At 33.6% G+C, this 27,192-nt stretch overlaps 2 protein-coding genes and 1 non-coding gene across 5 annotated transcripts; 2 read left to right on the top strand and 1 right to left on the bottom strand.

Moving 5' to 3' along the window:
* Window positions 1-374: 374 nt before the first annotated feature.
* Window positions 375-11,641, bottom strand: LOC140051870 (PP2C-like domain-containing protein CG9801). Its single transcript, XM_072097201.1, has 7 exons — window positions 11,348-11,641; window positions 9,671-9,862; window positions 9,333-9,499; window positions 7,220-7,325; window positions 4,946-5,132; window positions 4,227-4,416; window positions 375-3,739 (listed from the first exon to the last, which is right to left on the bottom strand). Exons 2-7 carry the CDS (start codon window positions 9,820-9,822, stop codon window positions 3,144-3,146), a joined length of 1,398 nt encoding a protein of 465 aa, XP_071953302.1. The 5' UTR covers window positions 9,823-9,862; window positions 11,348-11,641; the 3' UTR covers window positions 375-3,143.
* Trnaa-cgc (transfer RNA alanine (anticodon CGC)) lies at window positions 8,674-8,745 on the top strand. The gene has a single exon. It is a non-coding gene; the product is annotated as a tRNA-Ala (tRNA).
* A 1,560-nt stretch (window positions 11,642-13,201) lies between the features above and the next one.
* LOC140051328 (ATP-dependent RNA helicase DDX4-like) lies at window positions 13,202-26,883 on the top strand. Of its 3 annotated transcripts, none has more exons than XM_072096508.1 (16): window positions 13,202-13,275; window positions 17,220-17,298; window positions 17,820-17,868; window positions 19,413-19,459; window positions 19,653-19,932; window positions 20,122-20,463; window positions 20,576-20,635; window positions 21,287-21,364; window positions 21,474-21,596; window positions 21,910-22,088; window positions 22,383-22,667; window positions 23,538-23,850; window positions 24,120-24,219; window positions 24,558-24,828; window positions 25,229-25,333; window positions 25,516-26,883. In XM_072096508.1, the coding sequence occupies exons 2-16, from the start codon at window positions 17,278-17,280 to the stop codon at window positions 25,621-25,623; spliced, it is 2,361 nt and encodes a 786-aa protein (XP_071952609.1). In that variant the 5' UTR covers window positions 13,202-13,275; window positions 17,220-17,277; the 3' UTR covers window positions 25,624-26,883. The 3 variants fall into 3 exon arrangements, with proteins under 3 accessions (XP_071952609.1, XP_071952611.1, XP_071952610.1); XM_072096509.1 differs by lacking the exon at window positions 13,202-13,275 and adding an exon at window positions 14,078-14,095; XM_072096510.1 differs by lacking the exon at window positions 17,220-17,298 and having other exon boundaries at window positions 13,217-13,275.
* Window positions 26,884-27,192: the final 309 nt, after the last annotated feature.

Genomic DNA, 27,192 nt, shown 5'->3' with positions numbered 1-27,192 from the left:
TCCTAATTTGAATTTAAAAAAAAATAAAAGTTTGTTGGTATGCATGACAAAATGTAGCATCGATGTCAGAAACTGGGTACTCTGGCGCAAAAACCAAGAAATTGATAATTAGAGAAGACAGAGACAGCTTTAAAAGTCATAACCTGCAACAACGTGTCCTGCAGTGTAGGACTTTTAAGACCAGAATAGGACTAGTACGCCATCTTAGAGTCCATCGATACCAACAAGGAACATAGACCATCATCTTCGGACCGAGGGATAGACACCTAGAGTGAAAATAGAAGACAGTGCAATGTTTTCTAGAGGTCTTCTTTTACCTTAAAAATTTCAATAAACATCAATCAATTTTAGGCAAGAACAATGACATACATACATTTAAAATGCAGCAATTATACATTTTATTAGCTGTTGACTTACATACAGTATAATGTTTATTTAAATATAATTTATATACTTAAAACAGCAATGGGAATGTGACGTATACACCTGAAAAATAAGATTGGTGGGAGTTGTAAATTGTCAAAAAGTAAATAAAATCGGGTTTTTTTTATTGATGGTCAAGTGGAAATAAATATAATACAACTTTTCTTACTTTCCTAAGTTAACATGAACGTTTCAATTGCGCCTTTAAAATAAAGTTAATGCCAGCAAATTAATTTAAACTTTTGATCGTTTTGTAGGTTATTTTTTCTTAAATGTATCACGATGAAGAGCAAGATTCCACCAACCAGAGTCTTCATTATACACATGGAGCATTTAATCGTTACGCATCTTGCTCACAAGTGCACGTGAGCAAAAAAGTTGTTACGCGCTTCAAATAGGAAATCAGGTCTTTCGGTTGCAAGGATGGTACGTATAAAAGATGCGACTAAGCAAATGCTTGTCAAAAGCGATTCTGTTAAAATTGTATCTGTCAATGAGGTACAGCACATGCATCCTTTGAAATGTTTTTAACTTTGAAAACCCAAACGGTTTCAAGGGTAACTGCAGCACAGTAATTGTTGTGCCCTCCGATGTATCATTCAAATAATTCTATTTTTTTAACACACAAACTGATCTTATCCCCCATGAATTAACTTGGTGGGCAATACCATGTCAAAGCACTTGACAATTTTTCCAATTATTTCTTTGATTTTTTTGCTATGGATATGCCTATGGTATTCCGAAAATAAAAAGATTAATAAGTAAAAAAAAATAATGATGAATAATTTAATAATAAACTTTAATAAATTAGCAAAAATGTTGTTCCATTCGCTAATTAGGCGACCGAAATAAAAATGTTTCCATCTCTGGTCCTTTCCCATCGTGGCCAACAAATAAAAAAAAAGGAAAACACGGACAAATTTAGGAAAATTCTTAGTTGAGTTGACATGGATTTCCCTGATACAGTCAAAGGAATTGTTATAGTTAAAATAAAATAATTGTACAATACTTGTTTAACAAAATTGAAAACATCTAAATACCTTAATGATTTTAACTATATCACAACAAAATCAATGAAAACACAAATAGATGAAATATAATATTGGACAGAATGTACATTAACTACATAAAACCTCGATATAAAATATATTAAATGCATCTAATTTACATATTATTTGTATAAAATCATTTTATCCTGCATCAAGATTACTAATATTGCTTGGGATTTTTTCGCTAAATTGCTAGCTAAAAAGCGACATAAATGTTTTAAATTACACATTAATTTTACTGACTACTATCTATACATTTTTGTACATACATTTATTTTGTTTTAAAATAGAGGTGTCTATAATATTCAACAATTTGCGTACATTTTCTTATAGCACTAGTATATTCCAGCGCTAAACAGCATTATATAAAGAATCATTTTCTTATATTGAGTCTGCCGTTGTTTCAAAATACTGTACATAGTTACAAAATCAAATGCATATTAAAAGCTTGGCTCCCACTAGGATGCAATGCAAGGACGCAAGCACAACGCAAGCAAGTTGACCAATGACTAACAATCTATCGCTTAAGATTGGTCATCTGGCCTGCGGTGCGCTCTAGCATTACTACATTAGTGGGAACTATTTAAATTTTGTATAGTATTTTAGTATTAAGACAGTATACAGACATTGATCTACTATAGAAAACGCTTCTAATTCTTGAGTACATCTTTATGTATGATTAAATTTATAGGCCTATATTAAATACTTTGTACAAATCAGCAAATCTTTGGAATATCTAAAATTCAATTGAACAAAAAAAAAATTACATTTAACCTGAGAAAAAGGAATGATTTCCTGATTAACAAAGTAGAAACTATGTGAAGATAATTGAAACGTTATATTTGAGAAAAAATTGATCATAGAAATGGATGCCAATGCTATCTGTATCAATCAACAAAAACAAGACTTGTTTTGTAGTTAAGCAAATGGCATCAGTCTTATCTTAATTCTCAACATTGAAGGAAACTCACAACTAAGTCTTATATTGCAAAATTCAAAGAAAAAACTAATTGCAGCAGATATCAATAAGCTCAATACTGAATCGAATAATGCAGGGTTTAATTGGTCAATTTTTATATTAAATACTATAATATATAACTAGTTTTATTAAGAGTAGGCTAAAATGTAAGTTTTGTGTACAAGAATGTTGTGGTTCCAGATGATCAACATAGCAAGTCAACACATCAAATGAGGAAGTCAACCTGATAGCTGGATATAACTCTCTTGAGACATACAGTAAGTTTACTTTTGATAAACTATCACACATTAATGTAGATAGTATTTGTATGTATGTATACATACTGTACATTACTTAACCATTTATTGAGTTGAGTGTAAAGCTCTGTCTACACTATTAAACTAGTTTGACAAAACAAGTGTGATGTTCCCAAATATGGTAGTGATATATCCAAATAGGGTAGTGATATGACATCATCATGTCCACATCACATTTTTTTGTCACATAAAGTTTTATAGTGTAGACAGAGCTTAAGAAAGTAATATTTATTATTGTTTACTTAACAGGAAACTAAAGCCAACTATCTTTCAGCAATGTCAGGAATTAGTTATGTGCAACATAACAAAAATCACATTTAAGTAAAATCGAATTGGCTAATTTCAATGGTTTGAATGATAAGCAACTGAAACTATTAATATTCTCTGAAATATATCTTATGGCGGATAAACCTCCATTTCTTGTCCGTTTACTACAGCGCCTTCTTTATGCTTCCAATGTCCAACTGTTAGCGCCACTATAGATGCATGATCTAACTTGCCGGGCAGGTTATAAATTGTTTCTTTGCGAAGAGCTTGTAATTTTTCTCTTTGTTCATTCGTCAAATCATTATTGTTTACAGCCTTATGGTAACTTTCAAGATTGTCTCTATAATCATTGGTTAGCTTTACAACATATTGAATAAACACCTCACAAACTTGCATAGCTGTGTCCTCTCCAGGTTCATACTCTGCAGATTTCTCCAAGAGTTTTGTCATAGAATTTATCGAAAGTGGATGTCTTTCTGCTGTCTGTATTAGCGGTAGAGAATCTTTGGGTTTTTTGAATTTGAAATCACATATTCTGGCTGTTAAAGCGATGGCTGGATCAAAATTATCTGCAATACCATCACTTGTGAGAAAAACAACATCATCCTGTTCTGACATGGTAAGTGAAAAGGTCAGATTATCAAGGTCGGCTTCTTCACCAACAGCTGGTCCGAGGGCACCGCCACATTCACGCAAATCACGATCATGCTGTAAATCACGACAACCTGTAAGTTTAACACAGTGCAAGGATAAATTAGAATGATGTGTATATTAATAATAGATACATACCACTGTCATGTCATTTTTGACAGACATATGTTTTTCATGAAAACAAAATAATATGTTTAGTATTATAAATGAAGAATATTATGAATATGGCTCTGCTTATTTCTTTCAACATACTAAAAATAATGTTTTAAATGTTTCAAACATTAAATGTTATTATAGTACGGTTGTGTACACTTGAAGAATAGTATTGTTAAATGGTCAATTTCTAATCAAATCGAAAGTCTAATGATTAGGTTAAAAATCAATCAATTATATTTTTTACGGGCCAGTTTAGACAATTTCTTCTATACCTGTAGATGTATTATTATAGTTTTGTTATATAAACCTAGACTGTACAGAACAGGTAGCAAAGTGACAGGAACCTCAGTAAAATTGTAAGAAAAAACAGCGGAAAAGGAGATCATTGTCTGTGTATACATTTACCTGTTGTGATTTCTCGTACACCATGTTTATGGCTGTATACATAAGCAAGGCTATCACCAACATTTACTACACAGACTACATACTGGTCACACCTCTGTAACTGGACAACAACGGCGATGCAGATTGTTGTTAATGTAGATTCACTAATCAAGATAAGTCTCTGTCCATGATCCAAACTTGTACGTAGTAACTAAAAACCAAAGAAGGGTTGAGGTGTATTACCTAGATTGTTAATGAGATATGTTCAACATCTCTTGTTGACATAATGGCATAATGTTTCGATAATTTCTGCTAACAGAAACAACCGAAAAAAATCCAGCAAAACATATTATCCTATGGAGGACCACAGGCAATTAGGGAGACATATATCTGTGCTTATCTATATATCTTAACAGGAAGCTTGAATTTCATCATGTTTCAGAAACATTCAGAAATGTGAATTAAAGTTTTTATCATAATGTATTACATTAGTCAGATAAAAAAAAAGTGACCCAAGTATAATAGAGGGCAGCATGCATGTCAAAATCAGAGCATCCTGACAAAGGACTTGTTTATTCTGAAAGCTTCGCATTTTTGCTTAGTTGATTTATTTTTCCATTATCCATCCACTGCCTTGTCATTTTTTCAGCCATTTGCCTTTAGATTAGACAGTTGTAACATAAAAAAATAAATAATTATAATATGCATTAAACTGAAGTCAAAAACTATACAAAACATACCTTAAACACTTCATGAGTATTTTTAGGAGGGCAAGTACCAAATAGCTGAGCTTGCAGATATTCAGTACATCCTCTGACAGCACACTGTGCAGCTAATCTGGATTTAGGTCCCCAGCCCACCCCATCTGCTAAAACCAAAATCGCACCATTCTCAGTTGCTTGAATTGCAAACACATCAGCAACTGGACTACCTAAGTAGGAAAAAAAATGTATTTATATTAATTTAATTGTATTATACTAGGCAAAAGTTTGTAAAAGTAAGTTGCATTTTTGTTTAAAATGTTTCTGGAAAGATTTGATCCTCCGGCAGGGAAATCTTTATACAAATAGAATTACAACTGGATTTAGTAAATGAATGTGGTGGTGAATAGGAAGCATCCAATTTGCAGCAATATACAGGTTATAATTCATTGTAGTGTGCATGTGGGAAAGTTGGGAAATGATTCCTTGTAATACCCTTTTTACACTATCGACTAAGAGAGGAACACGAGTTGAACTCAGAGGCAATTTCCATTTTCACTAGCCAAAAAAACTGCGAAATGAACTTGAGTTGCGCCCATTTACACTACATGGTACAGTCAATCAAATCACTATTGCAAGCGCACACGTGGAACTTAACTGACTATGGTTTAAACGTTTAAACACTGGAACATATCGACAAATCTCATATAAAAACATAATAATCCGAATTTACACACAATTTATTTAATTTTGAATGTAGTCCAGTGTTATATTTTCTTTGTGGCTATTAAGATTATCATTTATTATTTAAAAATTAGGGCCTAACTATTATTTTTCATTTTAAAATGACTGCATTTCCGCCTTATAGACTGTACGTAAATTAAATAGGCCTTAAATTGTTAGGTTGGCGTAAAAATAGGGTAGGGTACGGCAAGTATTTAAAATAAAAAATGTATTTGTTAATTAGCATAACAATGTATCAATGAAGGAAAATTATTATATGGTACCTTTTCAGTTCCTAAAAAAGATATCATTTTCATCCATTGAGACGTCAGTATTATTTATTTTCCCTTTTTCAATATTAGGCCTACATAGAATCGGCCAGAGTAGAGTTACACCAATATCAAATTAGTTTAGGTTTTCTGGTAAGGTAGAATGCACACGAATAATTTCAATATTTTCAGCAGAAAAGAAAAGTCACAAATGTGTTTGTGCCTTTAAAAGAAAATAACGAACAGCACATTATATCGTACAATTATTGTTCTAAGCAAAAAAAGGTGTATTTTAAGCAAAAAAAAACTATTTTGTTTGCATAATATATTGTATTTCTGTGACAACATATTACATTTTCACGTCAATGACCTTTAACAGCTCGGGTTTGAACCACAAAAACCGTTTACACTTCGTGTCTCCGGTGTATATTCGACTACACCGGAAAAGGTACACCGGAATACATTCAGCTTCGTTTCACCCCGGGGAGAGCACACCGGGTGGTTGGATTTTCCCATTTACACCAGTCAATAAAAACCGGCGTTTAACGGCCCGGTGTACTAACAACTGCGGGGTTACACCGCTGTTACGGTGATAGTGTAAAAGGGGTATTATACACCTCAACACAGAATTGGGGGTTTCTAGGTCCAGGAAAAGATCGAAAAGGTCACTTAAATACTAGTGTAGTTAATAGCAACTCTAATTTATCTACTCTAACATGACTAATGTTTTGCTGTAGCTTGTTTTGGCCTAGGTCACATATCATTTCCCATTTAATAAAGCATCAATGGTTCATCAGCTAAATGCAGAGGCTTAATGATGAGTTAATGGTCGATAATGTTCCCCCACTGTAAAAAACAGGAAGCTTGGTATTGACTTGCTTGTGTCAAGGTAAGCTACATTTTGGATGATTGATTGATCTCACAAACATGTAGGAAATATTCAAGTTTACATTGCCTAAGGCCTACAAACAGACACACTATGTCCTTCAATTAAATTAAGTTTATAATACAGTAAGTATGCTATCTTCAAAACAGAAACCAACTGCATAAAACCTAGTAGTAGTAGTGGCTTAACTGCTAATGTTGTTTTACCCACTAATGTTGTTTTCTACTATGTTGTTTGTCCAAATAAAATGTAGTGCTCATAACATAAAGTATTTGTAAAAATATATTTAAATCACAAAACAAAACATGGTAAAAATTGTATTATTTGAAGATGGAATGGAGTAAAAAAAAGGGGGTTTTTGGATGGAATTTGATCAATCCACAGGCTATGATTATACTTATATATTATAGAATTATAATTCTATAGAATTAATACTTGCCTGTTCTGCAACGTTCTTTTGGATTACGTTCATATAGTGACACTGCAGTTCCATATGCTCGACGATGATGAATATCCCAATCTGTTTTTCTGGTATTTAGTGCTGTAAGAATAAACAATGTTAATTATTATCAAAGTATTACCCAAAATATTGTCCCCTTAATAGGGGTTGAATCACAACACAAGTGTTCTTGTCTCCCTTAGCAGGGGTTGGCCATAAATGGTAATGAAAAAAAAAAATTCCCCTTGTTTTGCAGTGCACCCCTTAAAAGATCTTTCACACCTGTTCCTGCACGGATCTGGAAATCAACGTGAATGTTTCGTTTTCATTACGCTCCACACTCATGCACCAATCGATATCCACGTAGCCATGTGAAAACGAAACATTGATGTTCGCTTTGCTTGGCCGGACCAGAACCGTGACAAAGCTGCAGGTGTTCCCTTAAATATGGATGTCCTCCGAATAGGGTAATCTGGAAATACCGTGGTCCACTATTTGTTTATAGGATTTGTACCATTCATTATAATATTTTGTTCATTGGTATCTGTTTTGGCCATTACTCAGTTATAGTAGCTTTAATTCCTGTTTTAGTAATTAAGTGTATTTTCTTTGTTCCCATGATTAAAATTAATGCAAATGGTCAGGAAGACCATTCGCAGTCAGAGCCTTAAGGTGAGCAACATCAATAAACCATTTCTTATACTTCTTTTTTGTACCCGTGTCCGAGTCGTTTGTGTTTTGCACATTGTGTAATAGTAACGGTTACATACATAACGTGACAGTGTCATTAACTAAAGTTTAAGTTCCTACCTACATCCAGATGAGATGGATACATTTCTAGTTAAATTAATTAAAATAAAGCAATTAATTTCACTTTCTCCTTATATATATTTAATTAATTATTGTATTGTACCTTAAATTTATTATGAAAAAAAAAAGAAGAAAATATTATACTGTAGTATGTTTAGATGCTAGTGAGTTTGGGCCCGTGTGTGTGTGTGGGGGGGGGGGGGGGGGGATATCATCATCCATTCATCATCAAGAGAGAATTTAATGTTCTATAACTATAGAGGGCGCTAACTAAAATGATCACTTCCTTCTTTTTTCAATGGAAGGTCCAACAGACAGGCTTCTTTCTCTTCCGCCATCGGAAATTCTCTTTGCAGGAAAATTGCCTAGGACTAGGCTAGGCCTAGTCTAGAACGTGGACAAGATTTCCAACAACCCTTATATATCAAAAAAGAGTAATAAGTTTTCGATTAATCAAATATTGACTATTAACCGTTAATTTCAAAATCAGACAATTTACAAGCAAAAAGTAACAAAAATATTACACGATGGATCACGGACGTGACACACGCTTTGACTGAATTTAAAAAAATGACACGAAACAAAAATTGCGCCCTCATATTTCTTTATAGACAAATTATACAAGTCTTTCCTTCCGACTGGGGATGTAGCTCAGTGGTAGAGCGCGCGCTTCGCATGCGCGAGGCCCCGGGTTCAATCCCCGGCATCTCCACAGTATTTTTTTAAACAATATTTTTTGATATTCTTAAATATTATTCTTATATTTTTTAACTTTACTATATTAACGTTACTCTCCCAATTTTTACTAAGTACTGTTTTTTTGTTAACTTTTAAGCTACATCCGTAATTGATAGAGTTTAATAACCAATACAAATACGAATATTATTCAAACAACAACAGGTAAAACAATCAATATGAAACGAAACGATAAAAACATAATAATTTCGATGTCCAAAAACAGGACACAATTAATAATTATAATGGATAGGCGGTATAAATTATAAATTTAAAAAATTAAAAAATTCCCCTTTTATTCCACATCCTCAACGAAAGAAAAAATAGTTCGTTTATATTATAGGCCTAAGCATTATTCCCCCGCCCGCGCAAAAAAACAAAAAAACTAAAATAACATTTTCTTTCAATGATCCACCACGACACAAGTGTCTACTTCCTAATATTCTCGTGTTATATTTCTCACGAGAACATAATAGGAATCGGAATATTTCTTTCCTCCGTTATTTTGTCTTGTCCCACCCGTCAAGATCTTTATTTGATTGGTCAAAAATGAAAATATCTTACCTGATTCATTAGTAGGATCACAAGGGGCATTCGTGAGACCCCCCTCCGGACCAGAATACGTTGCAAATATATTGGGTGATAATGCATGGGTGTCGTAAAACGGTAGATTGAGAAAACTCCCTCTGTGTGATAGTACGGCCGGTGAGAAAGTGATCACAGACAATTTTCTATAATAAATAAAATATCGATAGAAAGAAAGAGCAACATTAATCGGAATGATATTAAAATGGAGGCAAAATTGGACCAAATGTATAAAATTAGTTAATTTATTTGGTAATGATGATGATGATGATGAAAAATATCTAAAAGTATACAAAAACAAATAAATCATAGTTTACCTTACAAGTTTTGAGAATCTGTTTTGCGCAAAGTTTCTGTAACCAACCGACTGCGATCGACGCATTCGGCCATTCTCATGACTACTCACTAATTTCGGAGAAGACCGAGCATTCGAAGTAGCCGAAGCACGCCTGTCAAACACATTTGTCATTCCAATCACGTACAATTTTTTTTATTCAAATATTGAATATCTAAAATGAAGAATACACAAGCAACGTGTAAATAAAGTTGCAAGATCGAGTCGGATTGATAAGGTTGTGGGTACGGTGTAAATAAAGTTGCAAGAAGATCGAGTAGGATTTAAAAGGATTTTTACCAATTCTAATGAGGGTAATCCATAGGCATAGGGACCCCGACAGGTTTACAAGACAAACATATACACAAGATGCTACATAAACAAAGTCTTGTTACAAGTCTTTGAGAGTGGAGTTGTAATTTTGTCCTTAGAAAAAATGAAGTTGCAAGTCGAATGGCTGAATGATAATGATGAAAATAAAAACGACTGCGGTAATAATGCAGACGACGGGTGGGGGAGGAAAGGTGTATGGATCCATTTATTTCTTCCCACTCTGTCTACATTTTATTACTGCAGTCGATAGACAAGATTGAAAATGAAAGACATGGAGACGGATGTGAAATGGTAAAAGGATGCTTGAATCATGGATTTGGAGTGTTTTACGATGAAAATGATATGGAAAAGGAACTGATGGCACTGAATAATGACGGGTTTTTGAAGGAAATGAACGAAAGACTGTAGAATGGATGGTGACGAAAACGAAAAGATGAGATGATGAATAATGGAGACAAAGGAAAAAAAATGATGGTATATCGGATAATGATGAATAAAACGATCATGGATTATGAATGAATGCATGGATGTGATCAGCTTTATATTTTGTATGACCGATAAAGTTAGATTGCAGAGGAAAAAGATGTTAAATGGATGGACAATTGTCTATTTTCAGGCAATCAATCGGGAATGAGACTTTAGTTTAGTACCTAAAACTTTGGGGTATTTTTAACATTAGCCTATAACATGCTTGTTATCAGACGCAAATTTAGATAAATATCCTTTCAAAGGTCGATACAGACACTCTTGTATTTAAATTAGGGCTATACGTACTTAGATATGAGGTGTATAGATAAGAGAAAGTATAGGCATCACATTTTTATTATATTTTTTACAGGCTAGATTCTTCTTCTTCTTCTTTTTTTTTTTTTAGGAAAGAAATTAACACCCGGTACTTAACATTTAGCTAATTACAACAAGGAAATATGGTTTTCCCGTGAATTATCCCTAAACTAGTATAATGCAAAAACGCCTACTGTGTTTCAAATCTCATAAAGTACTTTCATATTGTTGGTTTCTTGTAAATCTGTTTCATTGTTTTCTCTAAATCTGACGGCGATTTCATGCGGGGGGATCTAGGCCTAACTGTCATGTTTAAAAACAAATATTTTGAATACTCTCAATCTCATAAGTAAAGTTCTCATTCAACAACATTCAGAAAAATGCTCTCATAGTCACCCATTAAATGTAGAATACCGATCATGATCCATGAACGTAAAATAAAAAACATGATTCTCATCATAGAGATGTTCACTATAATATCTCTGTGTTCTCATAGACCGCTTAAGTATGTAACATAATACCATGGAGGAATGATAATACTTACCAACTATACTTTAATCTAGAGCTGGTACAACTATTGGCTTCCAATTAGTACTGTTTTGAACGTTGAATAGCTGCTGGTATCATCGGTTTTTTTGTATGGATTGTGTTATCCATTTAATCAATATAAACAAACAGCTTTTTAAATAATTGATTACACTTATTCAGTGTGAAACTAACTTTACTTTATAACACTGCCTGTCTGTACTATCAGTCCTATCGTTATTTTACTATTATTATTTACCGACCTTAACCTACTTCCGGGTTCAGGACCTAATCAAGCGTGACATGATATTTGATTACTGAACATATACGGTAACATTATGATTGACGCATGGAGGCATACCTCCATGATTGACGTGAGTGTCATAAGGTATCTGTCGAAAAAAACAACAATTTTATGAACCAATGTTGATATACAGGTATACTAAATAAACCTATAAATAATTAAACTTACAAATTGAACAATTTGTTATCTTAAGCAATATAAACCATTAATTAAAGTACGATTTTCCATAGTTTTATTTTTTTTTGGCAATGTGGGTTTTTTCGTGTGCGACTATTTACATAGCAAGTCGGCAAATTGAGATTCAGCAAACTGGAGTCGGAAAACTGGAGTCGGTAAACTGGGAGTCGGCAAACTGGTCAGATACCATTGGTATTTTCAGTGCAATCTTTGGGTCTAGTAGCCTAGGCCTATGCCTACTCCATGGGAGACTACTCTGCAGTCTGAGTGTGTTGGATATTTTTGGGTAAATTGTTCTGATAAGCACATTTATAAAAAACTCAGTTGAACAATAAGAACAACGTTGACTGGATATTATTATTACAGTTTTATAGTTTAATTTAAGGAAAACCCCGAAAAGCAGTAGGACCTAATTGTACTTAACTTCTCTCTTTGTTTATAACTACGTATGTACGACGAAAGCCTAATCTCGCCACACGAAATTTCGACATAGCAAAACAAAAAAATAAATAAATAAAAAATAAATGAAAAATGTTGAAATTTCGACATACGTATATATTGAAATTTCGACATAGTATTTTTGTTTTATTTTTTTTACATACGTATCTATGACTCAATTCGTCATTACACACATAACACATGTGAGTAATTTAATGAGTATGCGACTTTAATAATATTTCTTTTATTTATTAAATCATGACTCGGATGTACAATGCCCTAATCTATGTGTTATCACCAAATCAGATGATACGGTCTTACACTGTGACTAGACTACATGATTTAACATGGATGATAATAATGATGACGAAGTTTATATAACATGTAATTATGGCACAATTAACTGGTAGGGTCAGATCTTACCACAATCATACAGACAGCAGTGTAATGAGTGAAATAAAGTTAGGCCTACCTTAGCAAAACACAAGTAAAAAATAGTCTGTAGACATATGAATAAAAATAAATCAATCAATCAAATAATGTAAACAATATCAATTTGAAATGCACAAATTAAAGTAAAAAATCAAATAAAAATGAAAAAAAAAAAACAATTAATACATGATCGTAGTTAATTAGGTCATAACATTACATTAGGACTCTAATCATGTGACTGGATTGGATAACAAAATCAGCTATTGATCTATTTTAATAATTGGATAAAAATGTGAAAAGTGAAAATTACAACACAATTAGTAGGGTGCATGTATAAACAACAGATTATTTTAATTACATATTTACATTCGATTAATAATAATAAACGTACAGCAAGCCACTAAATTTAAATAATGATTTATTTATTTTTGATTACACCACCGCGATCGACTATTCACTCATAACCACGTGCTACACCCATGCCCATGCGCAGTACAGATAGTCTCTAGGTACGTAGGCTAGTTTTTGACACCATCATCGCCGCCGTCCGTGTGTGTTGTTGTGTCGTCGTCGTTTCTTCCTTGCTGAGTGATGTTGTAAGTCTTTAACCATATTTTTTGTTTATTTTATACGTAATCTATTCATTATTATGCTTTTGTTCAATATGAACAATTTCAATTTATTGCTTATTTTCCTGTGTTTCAATTGATGTGAGCCATCTCATTCATTGTCCTCCACATGGGGATGGACCCTACAATTCAAGAAGGACCCTACAGGTGGTGTGATGCCTCGTGGTTTTTGTTTCTTTATCAATATCATGCATGTGTTCGACGAACCGCGCCGGACCCCCACGTGTGTTCTGTTCCAAGCATCATGTTATGTAGCCTACAAACCTAGAGGCTAACTTACATGTTCTCGTAATAACCCCCCTCTCCTTGCCTTACTTAAGCTCATTTTGATATGACTTTTATTTAAAATAATAATCTATTTTGTATTTGTTTGGACGTTCTATTCTCAACAATCAACAATTGACTCTCTCTGCTATTTATATAAAAAAGTTTCAAAGCAATAATTTGTTGCCATGGCCCATGTTTTGTATCTAGCCAGCTAGGCCTGGCCTAGCTAGCTATAAGTCCAGGCTAGCTAGTTAGGCCTACAATACATTCCAAGCCTCGCTATAATATATAGCCTAGCTAGCCCTAAACTAGGCCTAGGGCCTAGTAATTAACAGCGCTAGGCCTAGTCTCCTTTCAACTCCAATTGTTAACTAACTTAAGCCTAGAGGGTTTACAGTCGAAACGGCCGTTTGAATGTATGAAACGCTGCGCGTGCCGTTTGTTATACAACATGTAATCAAAACGACGTGTGGTTTAATACAATTGTTTTACTTTTTTTCAGATTGAAATAACTTTAGACGTATGTGACTTAATAAATATTAACAGATACATGTTTTTAATTATTTATGTATTATTATGTCTATCGTATAATAATGAATAGGCCTATTGTGTAAACATAGTTGGGTTTTTTATATATTTTTTAAATGTATACAGTAAAAGTGTAAGGAAAAGAATTAAAATTGGACAAAATACAGTATTTGTTTGAATACGTTAAATAAATTTAGAATGGTGAATTATTATAATAAACATTATTATAATAAACATTATTTTAATAAAAACTTAAAGCCCCCTTCCCTACGTTTTTTAGATCTAATTTAAGATCACAAACTATATTTAATGTAAAAATAATACTATATGGTTCTATTGCGATAACTTTTTTCGTCTTTAAACGGTTAAAAATGTGAAAAATAAGTCGATTCTAATAATTATAGCGGCCCGCTATAAATCCCAAAATGCATTGCGCGTGGATTGATATTTTTGTTTTTCACCTGTAATTCGCCCACTTTTCGATCGATCGTGAGGCCAAAACAAATGGAAGACTCCTAATTTTTCAGCGAAAATACCGGGTTTTCCCCAATTTGTATCAACGGAGTCTGGCAAAAATAGAAAGACAATTAATGCAGCAACTATACAACGTCAGGCTAGGTAGGTATATAGCTAGCGTACGATGTTCGTACGTTACTGATGTTTACCAGCTAGGCCTACAAAACTAAGCCTAGCTAGGCTAGGCCTAAGACCGTCCACAGGGCTCGATTTAGTGCTAGCCCGGCGTACAATGGCTAGTAAAAACAGCTCCGGGCTACCTAAAGTATTTTCCTTTAAGCCCGGATGGCTAGTAAGTTGTGGGAACTCGAAATTGGGACGAAATGACCTCATAAAAATAATTCCAGCATAAAAGACATGCCTTGGCAACATCAGCAAAAAAAACCACTCGCGCGCTGCTGTGGCCATAACAAGAGATGAAGTAGGCGGAGCCTCTCATAATCAAGCAAATTTCCCGAATTATGATTGGCCATTATGTTTTTGTTACTCAGGTTATTGTGATTGGCCAAATGTAGTAGAATTTTGTCAATGTTAAAAATAACTTGTCTGGTCTTGTCAGGCCTGGTTGTCACAGATCAGAGCTAGGGATATTTTGTAGGGCCGGGTGGCTGGCTCTATACCAGCTGTAGGTAGGCCATGGAGGCCATATTTTATAATGCGTAGGCCTAGATAGAATCAAAAGCCAAAAAGCTTGGTATTTTTTAATTTGTTTAAAATAAAACCAAAAATAAATCATTTAGTGATAAAAGGCCTCTGTAAGCTTCAATAAGACAATAGGTTCAGTAGGCAGTCTCAAGACACAAGAGTTTGTATTGTTAATTTGGCATCATGATGGCTGCTCAGCAGCTAGGTAGTACCATTTTGGTAGCAGTAGGCCAGGTGCTCCAATGCGATCTAGGTAGGTCTATCCTAGCTACCTTACTACAGTTATCTAATATGGGCCAGGTTAGTTAGGACAGGGAGTTGGTTAGGGTTAGGCTAGGCCTAAGGTAGACAGAATCTAAAAAGTTTTCTCAGCTAGGTTGAAGCCCAACAACAAAAAGACCTCAATAAATCAATTCTGTAAATGTGGTGAGCATGAAATAGACTATGCGACGCAAAGTTAATTTTTATGTGAACAATAAAGAAATACAATTTCGTATGGTAGTTTCCCGATTAATCGTACGATCAAACGGTACTGGGTATGAACTAGCGTTCGTGTTCCCACCTAATCATCCATTCATAGAAGTACTGATGAAGATATCAATCTGTGGCGACAATAGAATGGACCCGAGACCTGGCTATCTTCGACTTTTAAATAATAGAAAGTTTAGAAATTTTTTTTGTTAGACTAGAAATGTACGTTGTATGTATATAGAAAAATGGTTGTAGTTTTCAAAATTACGTTGTATAAGTTTTCAAAATTACGTTGTATAAGTTGCGATGTGAAAAACTGTTATTTGATCGTTAGTTGTCGTGTACATAAAGCAAAAACATAAATATAATAAAATAAAATAAAAATCGTTAGTAAAACTTTAAAAAAGAGTAAAGATATAAGGAAGAAAAGCAAAGAGATCATGGAGCGGCTGTACCAGAATATACAACACTAAGTATTGTAAAGTTAAAACTAAAAAATTAGGCGATCTTGTCAAAGGTCAAGCGCCTTCAGCCTGCCACGTTTCGATATTCAATATTGAACTTGACCACAATTTTGTGTAATTTTTCAAGAAATATTACAGTATGTATGTAAATGTGTAGCAATTCCCGATTGTTAAGATTGTACAAAATGCCTGTATTCATTTATATGGTGGCCCTGCTATCACGGTGCGATATGAGTGGGCTAGTAAAATAATGTATGGGCTAGTGAAATCTACAGTGAACTAGCCCAGTGGGCTAGCAACATGAAAAAGATAAATCGAGCCCTGGTCCACGAGAGGTCGATCGCCGCGAGCTACTAGGTAGTGCATTGTTTCTCACTTTTTATCATAATTTACCATAAAACGTACATTTAAGACAAGGAATGACATGGTTTAATGTTTTTAAAGTGATATATATATATTATTTTCCAAAAAATGTCGAAAATTGCAGGGAAGGGGTCTTTAACTAAAAAATATGTTTATTCTTTGATTTTATTTTTAAACATATATTGGTTGGTTTCATTTATTTGTTCCTCCATCATGGTTTCATAGGCTTTACTGTACGTTTATAATACTGCATTGGCTTGTTGTAGCTGTGGCGGTATTGGCGTCCCATAGAAAATGTTGGCGGCCGTTTCAGTCGGCGGCTGTTTCGGTCACACACCGCCTAGAGAAGTGCTGTATCTAACCAAAGCCAAAATTTTAAAACTATTGAAAAGGTGTTCTTGGTATTTAGGGAGGGATCAACTACTTTAATCGGTGTTTAATCATTACTGAAACTAAATATTTAGTATTTATGTAATGTAATTTCTACAGACAGAACATTGTATGCGTTTAGATAAATGTCAAAGGTCATATTTCACATTTTTATTGGGAATTTCCCGAATGTAGTATCCACTAGACCATAGCATTCATATTTTTTTTTTAACCAATTGCTATACTGCTTGTACTACTATACCTATATCCTATGTATTTACTTTACAGAAACAGTACTCAGTGTTAATAAGCAATAATAACAATCAATCTTATATACTGAAATAAAATGGCGGATGATTGGGACACCGTAAGTTGATTTATTAATATAATTTTGGTGATTCACACTATAAAATTTATAAAAGAAAGTTATCAAAGAAAATTGAATGGAAAAACATTCATATTTATGTATTTTACCTAAGGTCATTAATATGCTTCTTTCCATGATTCATAAATCTGTATGTTTTAAACATTCATAGCAATACATAAAGAAATATTAGGGAGTAGAGATGATATTAATATTTCATTTAATTGAATAAATATGTTAACAAATGGCCATCCGCCAATTAAATGTAAAAAAATAGTTACAGATTATCTTACCAAAATGTCTGTGATTATCTTAATTGGTAATTATTAACCATGTAACTAAAATGATTTGTTTGTTTGTTTATTCATGCATGGGAACAGTTTCATAGTTTGGATGCCACAGATAAAGAATAAGAGGCGTTAATTGCAGTTGATAATTTAGAACAATGAAAAGAAATAAACAATGATTGAGTTTAAAGTTAAACAATGAACTGTTCACTCACTGAATGTTTTATTGTGTTATAGCCTGGATCAACAATGAATGGAGCCCCAGTATCCTTTGGGAGAGGAAGAGGTGTGTATTAGAGATTACAACATTTTTATTAGTCATTGTTACTTCTCAAATAACTGATATTAATGATATTGACCTTTCCGTACTTCTAGCTTAGGAATGTGCCCTGATTGTTGATTTATCTTATTGGGCAAACTATAATCATGAATTTCAGATAATTTGTTAAATAAATACCACATACTAAATTAGCAAATAGCATGATTTTTAAATCTGTTACAAAAACCAAATGTAGTTAAGGTGATTCAAGCTTGACATGAGCTTGACACTCTTACTAGCATAATACCACCAGTTTCACCCACAAATCTGTGACCTTAAGATCTTTCCTTTTCTCACCTGTCCATCATGCTACCAACTATTGCATATTGACAACATTTTTTGTATACAAATACGTAAAAATTAAGCCTATATGGTGTTTACATGTTACAAGTACAAGCTGGGGAGCTTAGAATTTCACTTTTCTATCTAATCAAAGAATATATATCACAAGAATGAGTATTCCGCGATTTTTGCATGAGAAATTTGTAACAGAGAGCTCCAGTGAGTGAGTGATGCCCGCCCTCATAAGGGCGGATGTATACATACTAAATAAGACTTGATTTAATAGATATTATACATGTCACATTAAATAGAATTATGATAGTTTTTGCAATTGTAAACTATTTTATAATACATATTTATTAACAAACTAGTGTACATTCACTTTTACAGACAATTATTTACTAACATGCTAAGTTAGTTCACAAAAAAGGCCTAACACAGCAACACCAAAAATCAATGAATCGTTACTCAGCACGGCCTATTCTTTACCATTGCCGTGTACTACTCTACGCCCGGTAAATTAAGTATTGTTTTTATGATATAAATTAGTATAAAATACATGTTATTAATAGGACAAAATGTTAAATGTTATTAACATTTATTTGTTTTACCAGAAACAAGTTAAATATAGGAATATTATTAAACAATCCTTCGTGAAAACGCGTAAACACCAACACGCCCGGTCACGCTATCGTAGCGCCTGGTTGATAAAGCAAACTGTTTATACGGCAGTTTTTACTAAATAAATTGCATAAAACGAACAATTAAATATCCAAATAGTATTTAAAATGATGTTGGCATGTAGTTGATAACATTTTTTATCATGAAAATACTACCGGTGGTCTAGCCTTTGATTATTGAAACCGTCACAAAAAGTTGTATACATCCCAGATACATCCACACTTATGGCGGTGCCCTACCACATGGACAATATTACTGTTACAGGGAAAATCGCGGATTACTCATTCTTGTGATATATATTCTTTGATCTAATTTAAAAAAAGTTTTATTAATTTATTTTAAATACATACCATCTCAATGAATAATTGAATGATTTGATTAATAATAATGTGAATAAATATTAATTACTTATAGCAAGTCATTTTTCCTTCTACAATTTTCAAATTACTAGACCTTATTAATAATACAATGTAATAATGAATAATGTAGACTTTCTTAGATCATTTAGCATTAAAATGTATACATGACCATGTCTTTTCTTTGCCTAGGCCGAGGATCTATTGTAAAAGCCTTTTCAGCTAAGGCTCCTGCTACAGTAAGTGTAATTCATTGCAATTATAATGCTATCTCATGACGCGTCTCATGCTTTTATATTTGGAATTATGACCAGGTATAATAGGGGTGGGGTTAATAAGGAGAATTGCCATGTTTTTAAATTAAGAATAAGTTAATATATTAATTTTCTTTATTTCATTGTAAAATACATAACATTGATGATTATTATCTAGAATGGCTTTGGATTTGATTCGTCTCCTCAAAATGGAAATCGAGCTAAAGGCCGTGGAGGTGGATTTGGCGATGATGATGGATGGAATGAAGATGCATCAAGTGGTGGTGGATTCGGTTCTGGAGGCGGCAGTGGATTTGGTTCAGGAGGCAGTGGTGGATTTGGATCCAAAGGTGGTAGCAAAGGTTTTGGTTCAACCAATGGTGACGGAGGTAGCTTTGGTTCGAGTAGTGGAGGTGGTTTCGGTTCGGGCGGCAGTGGTGGTTTTGGCTCAAATAAAGGTAACATTTTCTTCAACTCAATATATATAATTTTTTTTAAAATAATATAAAGTATATATTTAATATAAAAAAGATTTACGTATTGGTTATTTATTTGACCATAACAAACACCGGTTCTCGTCAGATCACCGAATATAAGGCTAGGAAGAATCAAGATAGTTATTGACCATCCATTAAATTTTTCATTAGGAGGAAGCAGCGGTGGTGGCAGATCATGTTTCAAATGTGGGCAAGAAGGTCATATGTCTCGCGAATGCCCAAATGGGGGAAGTAGTGGAGGAGGTGGAGGAAGCCGTGCTTGTCATAAGTGTGGCGAAGAGGGCCATTTTGCCCGCGAGTGCCCTACTGGTGGTGGAGGAGGGGGAGGAAGCCGTGCTTGTCATAAGTGTGGCGAAGAGGGCCATTTCGCCCGCGAGTGTCCTACTGGTGGTGGAGGGGGCGGAGGAAGCCGTGCTTGTCATAAGTGTGGCGAAGAGGGCCATTTCGCCCGCGAGTGCCCTACTGGGGGTGGTGGTGGTGGTGGTCGATCAGGTAGTTAGTTTTCTAATAAATATGTAATGTTAGTAAGTGGCTAGTATTGACTATAAATTGATCTGTCGCATTCATCTGCTTCAAATTAATGTGTTGTGACTTTTTTCATTAGGTGGGTTTGGTGGTGGTTTTGGGAGTTCATCTGGTGGTGGTGGAGACAATGGCAACAAAAGTAAGTGGCCCTACTGGGATGTACTATTCCAAAAACTGCTAAGTATGATTGAATAGATAGTTAACACATTATTATTGTTTACTCCTTCCCATTCCTAATATTGTTTTCACCTGGTGTTTTAAGGCAGAATTTGCTGAGAGTGCTACATTTCGTCACTTCTGCTTACTAAATATACAATGCGCGACAAAACCATTGCTACTATTATACAGTAAAAATTGGAAATTGAAACTTTCTATGAATATTTAACTGGCATTTTATTGTTGTATGGAAAATATTATTATTATTCATTGTAACAGTTGTAGTGAATAATTAAGTATCATCCTCACAAGTTACAAAAAAATTATTGCTTCCTGCAACAGTGATTATTTTTAATTATTTACGATTTTGGCTGGCAATATTTTATAATTTTCATTTTCTTTGTTACAATCTAAAATCTAGAGCTTTGAATATTTACCAGGATGTATGTCTGTTTACTTAATGATTACAATACTCTTCAGCCAGTGTCAAAGTGCATATACCAACTTTACTAACGGTATACATTTAACATGTATTTGCTACATGGTATATTTAATCTATTGTCCACTGCAATAAAACCCAGTAATTTTTACTTTCTTTAATTAATATCATTATTTTGTTTTTATTTAATAACAGGTGATACAGCATGTAGGAAATGTGGAGAAGAGGGCCACTTTGCCAGGGAGTGTACCAATCCCTCAGCTGGGGGTGATGGTAGGTTCAATCACATAATTTAAAGAAATCAAATAATTGATAATAATGTAAACTATTAAAAAAAATTAAATTGTACTGTTTATGTAACATGACTGTATTTTTTAATTAGATAAACCAGCTGCACAGACGTACGTTCCCCCAGCACCGCCTGAAGAGGAACAAGCAATATTTGAGACTATGCAGAAGGGTATTAATTTTGACAAGTATGATGATATACCTGTTGAGAAATCGGGTAAGTACCGTGTAATGTAATTTTACATATTTATTTATTGTTTTAAAAACGTGCAATGTATTGCATTATTGAAAATGCAAAATCTCTTCCAGCTTATGAATTAATCTTACAATAACTTTCCAATCATAATGGGTTTTTCCGGTTTGAAGCCGATTCACATGTTTGTGTTTTAATAGAAAAGATCTTCAGAATTACAAAATCCGATCTCTCTCTACTTAATAGACGAGTGCATTTTACCTAGAATAAGAAGCAGATAAATGCAAAGGCCCTAAGAGTAGTGACATAATTTATTAAACATTATATTTATAAACAGGTAATGATAAAATTAGCTGTTGTCACTCATTTGACGAGTGCACCCTGAACGAAACAGTGCGTGAGAATGTACGCAAGGCAAAATATGAAAAACCTACTCCTGTACAAAAACATGGTATACCAATCATATCTGCCGGACGTGATCTAATGGCATGTGCTCAAACAGGATCAGGCAAAACGGTTAGTTTCATTTATGAACAAATTGTTATTTCAATTAATATATTATCAGGACCTTTTTAAAGTCAATAGAGAACATAACAGTAATAGTTTTTACCATTAATGTTTTACATTTTGGTTTTCATCATAAATAATTCTTATCCATTTAGGTTAACGTAATATAAAATAGCCAATTACACTTATTAATGTAGTCTCCTATAATGTAAAATAGTGCATCTGGTAAACAGAACCTGTACTGAAACCATACTGTAAATTTGTTTACTGGTGATTTTTTTCCTTTTTTCAAATTTATTTTAGGCTGCATTCTTGCTACCGATTATCTCTGGAATATTGCGTGACGGTGTACAGTCTGGTTCTCTAAGCGTTTCGCAAACCCCACAATGCATCATTGTATCGCCCACACGTGAACTTGCCATACAAATCTTTAACGAAGCGAGAAAGTTTGCACATCATACAATTTTACGGCCTGTTGTTATCTACGGTGGCACTAGTGTACAATATCAAACAAGTGAACTGGCCAAGGGTTGCCATTTGTTAGTTGCTACACCAGGTCGTCTTCAGGATTTCATCGACAGACAGAAAGTAAGTCATGAATATCCTACTTTCTCATTGGAAGATTTTTGTTATTATTTAGTTAACTTTAATGCATTGTCAAGTATGATGATATGTTTATTAATAATTTTTAAATTATTTAAAAGCTGTAAAGTTATTATTACCATATTTTTTTTATTTTTTTTTTATTCGACTTCTCACTAACTCAGTTAGTGAAGGATCTGGACCAACAGGTGGTAAACACCTCTAAAACGGTCCAGTCCCAATTTGCACAGTGGCTGTGTGTGACAGTGGCTGTGTTTGTGTGGACTAGTACACCGGGGTAACCCCCTACTCGTCTCGAAAGATGTACTAGGTTCTTTAAAGTGCGCATGAGCTATGTGTACACTGGACCTACGGTTTATAGTCCTTATCCGAGAAGACTCGTTCTACCACCAGAACCATGGAGCGAGTGAGCCTCGAACCCTTGCCGATGTTATGGCTACGTAATTACGGTTCCACTGTCTTAACCGCTCGGCCACTCACTCGCTCATATATTCATTTCTGAACGTAGGGTAATTAGCTGTTAGCTCATTTTACTAATATATATATATTTATATGGTAGGGTTGCCAGTTCCTTTCCACGCCACCTTATCCTCCCTAATATTTTCAACCAGGTACTCATTTACAGCTGTAGAATCTCGAAAATACATAGTCAATAATTAATGAAATAAGTTTGGTTTCACTGTTTAATTATTTCACTTCTGTCTGAATGCGAGCCACTAGATGCTATTGATAATCATGTTTAAGTTCCTTTTTGTCAAACAAATGCTGTATTTACACATGTTAAAACTACTATGTTTTTAACAAATGAGGTATTTAATTTTTACCAGTGTTAACCTTGTATGTTTCACCAAATAGGTAAGTGTTGAGAAGTGTAACTATTTAGTACTTGATGAAGCAGATCGGATGCTGGACATGGGATTTGGACCTGCGATGGAACGATTAGTCAACAATCCAAATATGCCAAAGAAAGAAGAACGACAAACATTGATGTTCAGTGCAACGTTTCCAGAAGAAGTACAGAAGCGTGCTGCCGACTACCTAAACAATTACCTTTTCTTGACAATTGGTCGCATAGGAGGTGCAACCCCGGACGTTGAACAAAAAGTCATTGAAGTGGATCAATTTCAAAAGAAAGACAAACTAATTGAAATACTTAGAGCTGGTCCTGGTAGGTTTTGTAAAATTTAGCTTATTTTGCATAAGAATAATTTTCAAGAGCTAGGAATCTATATGACTCTATTGCACGTTCAGATTTTGAAAACATTTTTTATAATGTTTACAACATAAAGCTGTGGTTTTTGGGCGTCATCAAATTGAACAGTCAATATTTCAACTCATCATATGTCCTCTCATTCAACTCAAACATTCTTTATTTGTTTAATATTAAATATATTACAAATGGTCCACTAACTTATATGTTTATTGTATTGTTTGCAGAGGATGACAGAACATTAGTTTTTGTAGAAACCAAACGGTCGGCTGATTTCCTTGCTTCTCTTCTAAGTCAGACTGGTTTTCCAACTACTAGCATTCATGGGTAAGAATATATTTGTATATCAAGTTTGTAGCTTTATGTATTTCAGTAAATTGTTAGTAATTTCATTCGTTATCCTTCTCAAAGAAACGTACACAAGATGCTCTACAGAAACAAATTTAGGAGTAGAGTTTTTGTCAAAAATAAATCATGACATCAGATAGGATTTGAACCCAGGATTCTAGGATCGGTAGTCTGGCATCTTAATAAAACAAAAATACAACTCGACTTCTGTAAAATGTTGCTCTGTAAAATCACAGTATAAAAACATTATTCGGTTCTTCAAATTCATCATTCCAATGTCCTGCATGTGATTTAAAATAAATGTATTTTCTTTTTAGTGATCGAATGCAGAAAGAAAGAGAAGAAGCTCTTAGGGATTTCAAATCAGGAAGAGCTCCAGTAATGGTTGCAACTTCAGTTGCAGCTCGTGGGCTTGACATTCCAAAAGTAAAGCATGTCATCAACTATGATCTTCCTGAAGATAATAGCGAGTATGTGCACAGAATTGGTCGAACTGGTCGTGTAGGAAACCTTGGAAAAGCAACAAGCTTCTTTGATCCAGCAAAGAATGGTAGCATCGCCAGAGCTCTGATTAAGATTTTGGCAGATGTAAGTTTAATATCAAATTGCAGCTTCTAATATATTTCATTGTAACCAACAACATGGCCAAATTGTTACTACTCTCCGGGAACATTTTCCAATGTAGCATGTTCAAATGCTACACTGTTTCCTACTCAAAATTCAGAAAAGTTATGGCTAATTAAAATGTTTTTAATGAAAATGCTTCCTGTCTATTGTTTTTATTTGTTTTTATTGTTTATCTTTAAAAAAAAACCATTACAATGGTTAGAAAAGAACTAGTACATAGTACTGTTAAGCATATATATATATATATATATATAGGAAATATAGTTGTCTATTAACAGTCTTATAATAATTATATTGAATCAAAAGGATTCCAAAATGGTTTGTTTTAAATGTTACTTAATTTGTTTACGTTTGAATACAGGCTCAACAAGAAGTACCAGATTTCTTGGAGGTAGTAGGTGACAATGCTGTAGGTACATACCATGGTAGCTCTGGTGGTTCATTTGGAGGCAGAGACACAAGAAGGGTAAGACACTTTATTGTTATGTAATAAAACATTTTTGTCTGAATGAAGTTTTCGATCATTTTTCTGGTTATGTAACAATATTATAGGATGTGTGTAATGTAAAAAAGACAGCAATAGCTACCTAGCAATTCAATTATTTGTCTTGCTTTACAAATTGATATATCCATCATTTTTGTATGTAGAGAAACAACTTTGGTGGAGGAGGAGGAGGTGGAAATGATGGCGGTGGAGATGGGAATAACACGGCTTCATCAGAAGCAGCAGCCGGTGAAGATGAGAGTTGGGATTGATCTTATTGATCACTTATTTTGACCTTGATATTACAAAAAAAATACAAAGCACATAATGTTTACATTGTGGGAAAAAATATGAATATTGAATTTAGTTTGATTTAGTTGATGATGGTTTCACTGTATAAATATGTACATTACATTTAAGAGGAAACGTCCAAAAGGGAGCATTAATCAAAGCTAGAAGAGGAGATAACTAGTTTTGAATGGTGTCCTCTTATTGGGATATTAGGTGGTACGCTTATTAGCAGCCGTGGTCACCTTTTGTTATTTGTTAAGATTTGCATCACTAGAAGTGTGGTTTAACATTCATGTCATTACCGCCTTAACTTAGAATGGTGTATTGCACTTGGATTTAAGTTTGGTTGCTGCATGCATGATTGTATATGTGTGCTTATATATATCGTCTTGTTTTATTAACTGCAAATATTCTCCACACTATAAGCATATGCTTATAATAGTTGGTGAGTAGATGAACTGAATTATTAGTAACATGATCCACTAAAGTTTAAACTCCAAAGACACATTGTATATTTAATTTCAAAAATCTAGGAAAAAAATGTTTAATTGGCATTATTAGTATATGGTGTATTGTCTGTATGTGGTGTTCCTGTTTCTTATTTTAGTGCAGTTAAATTTTTAGAATGAGTGAAATATTGAATGAATGCTATTAAAAGTATGATGATATGTGTATACTGGTGATGACTGAGAAAAAATGTAAGCTATAACAAAATAAATGTAGGAGGTACAGAAAGTAGCTTGATGGGATGGAATGATCTAACTAATCTAAATTTTCAATTTGACTATTTAAGATTGTATCAACAACACTTTTGCATGTATGCTTGATAATATATATTGGAAACATTCCCATTAAAGTGTATTATAGTCCATAAGCCATAATGTTAAAATTTGGTATTTTATTTTGTTGGGCATTTATGTTAGTCACATGTAGTGTAAAAAAGTAGTAAATTATACTAAACTATCAAAATATATATTTGTTTCATTATTAAATGTATCATTCATTTTTAAACTTTTTCCTACGCAAATGTAAAAAGGTTTAAATTATTAGTATAATATAGAGCTTTAACACCGCTAGTAACTTAGATATAGAATTAACCAAAACCCAAAGTGTTGCTTTTTTTATGTTACCCATACTATTAATATCATATTTTATGTTGCATGTTTTTTTTATGACACTTCATATTGTTGGATTATTGTAGTTGAATCTTTAAATAAAATTTGTTGGAATTGCAATGTTTATTCAGAATCCCTATTGATTTATCATTTACTGTACAGGCACGAAGCAGCGGCTGATAAAGCTTAACCATGTTTTCCTGTCGACGTTATTCGATGCTATCGTTAACAATAATCGGCAATCTTCTACGTAAACGTTGAAATGTTAACGATTTACAGGAAAAGGTACTCACTATCGTTATAATATCAACTTGATCGTTTTCAAACAATCGTCGTTGAACTGTTAACGACGATAATGTTGTATAACGTCGAAAGGAACATGCACATTCAGCACTTCCATCCATGTGATCTCTCCTTTTAAATATTTGTTTTACA

Source organism: Antedon mediterranea, chromosome 6 (genome assembly GCF_964355755.1).
Source record: "Antedon mediterranea chromosome 6, ecAntMedi1.1, whole genome shotgun sequence".
NCBI classification, from domain to species: Eukaryota; Metazoa; Echinodermata; class Crinoidea; order Comatulida; family Antedonidae; genus Antedon; species Antedon mediterranea.
Note: the sequence above shows the minus strand (reverse complement) of the source record. Positions and strands in the feature narration are given on the sequence as shown.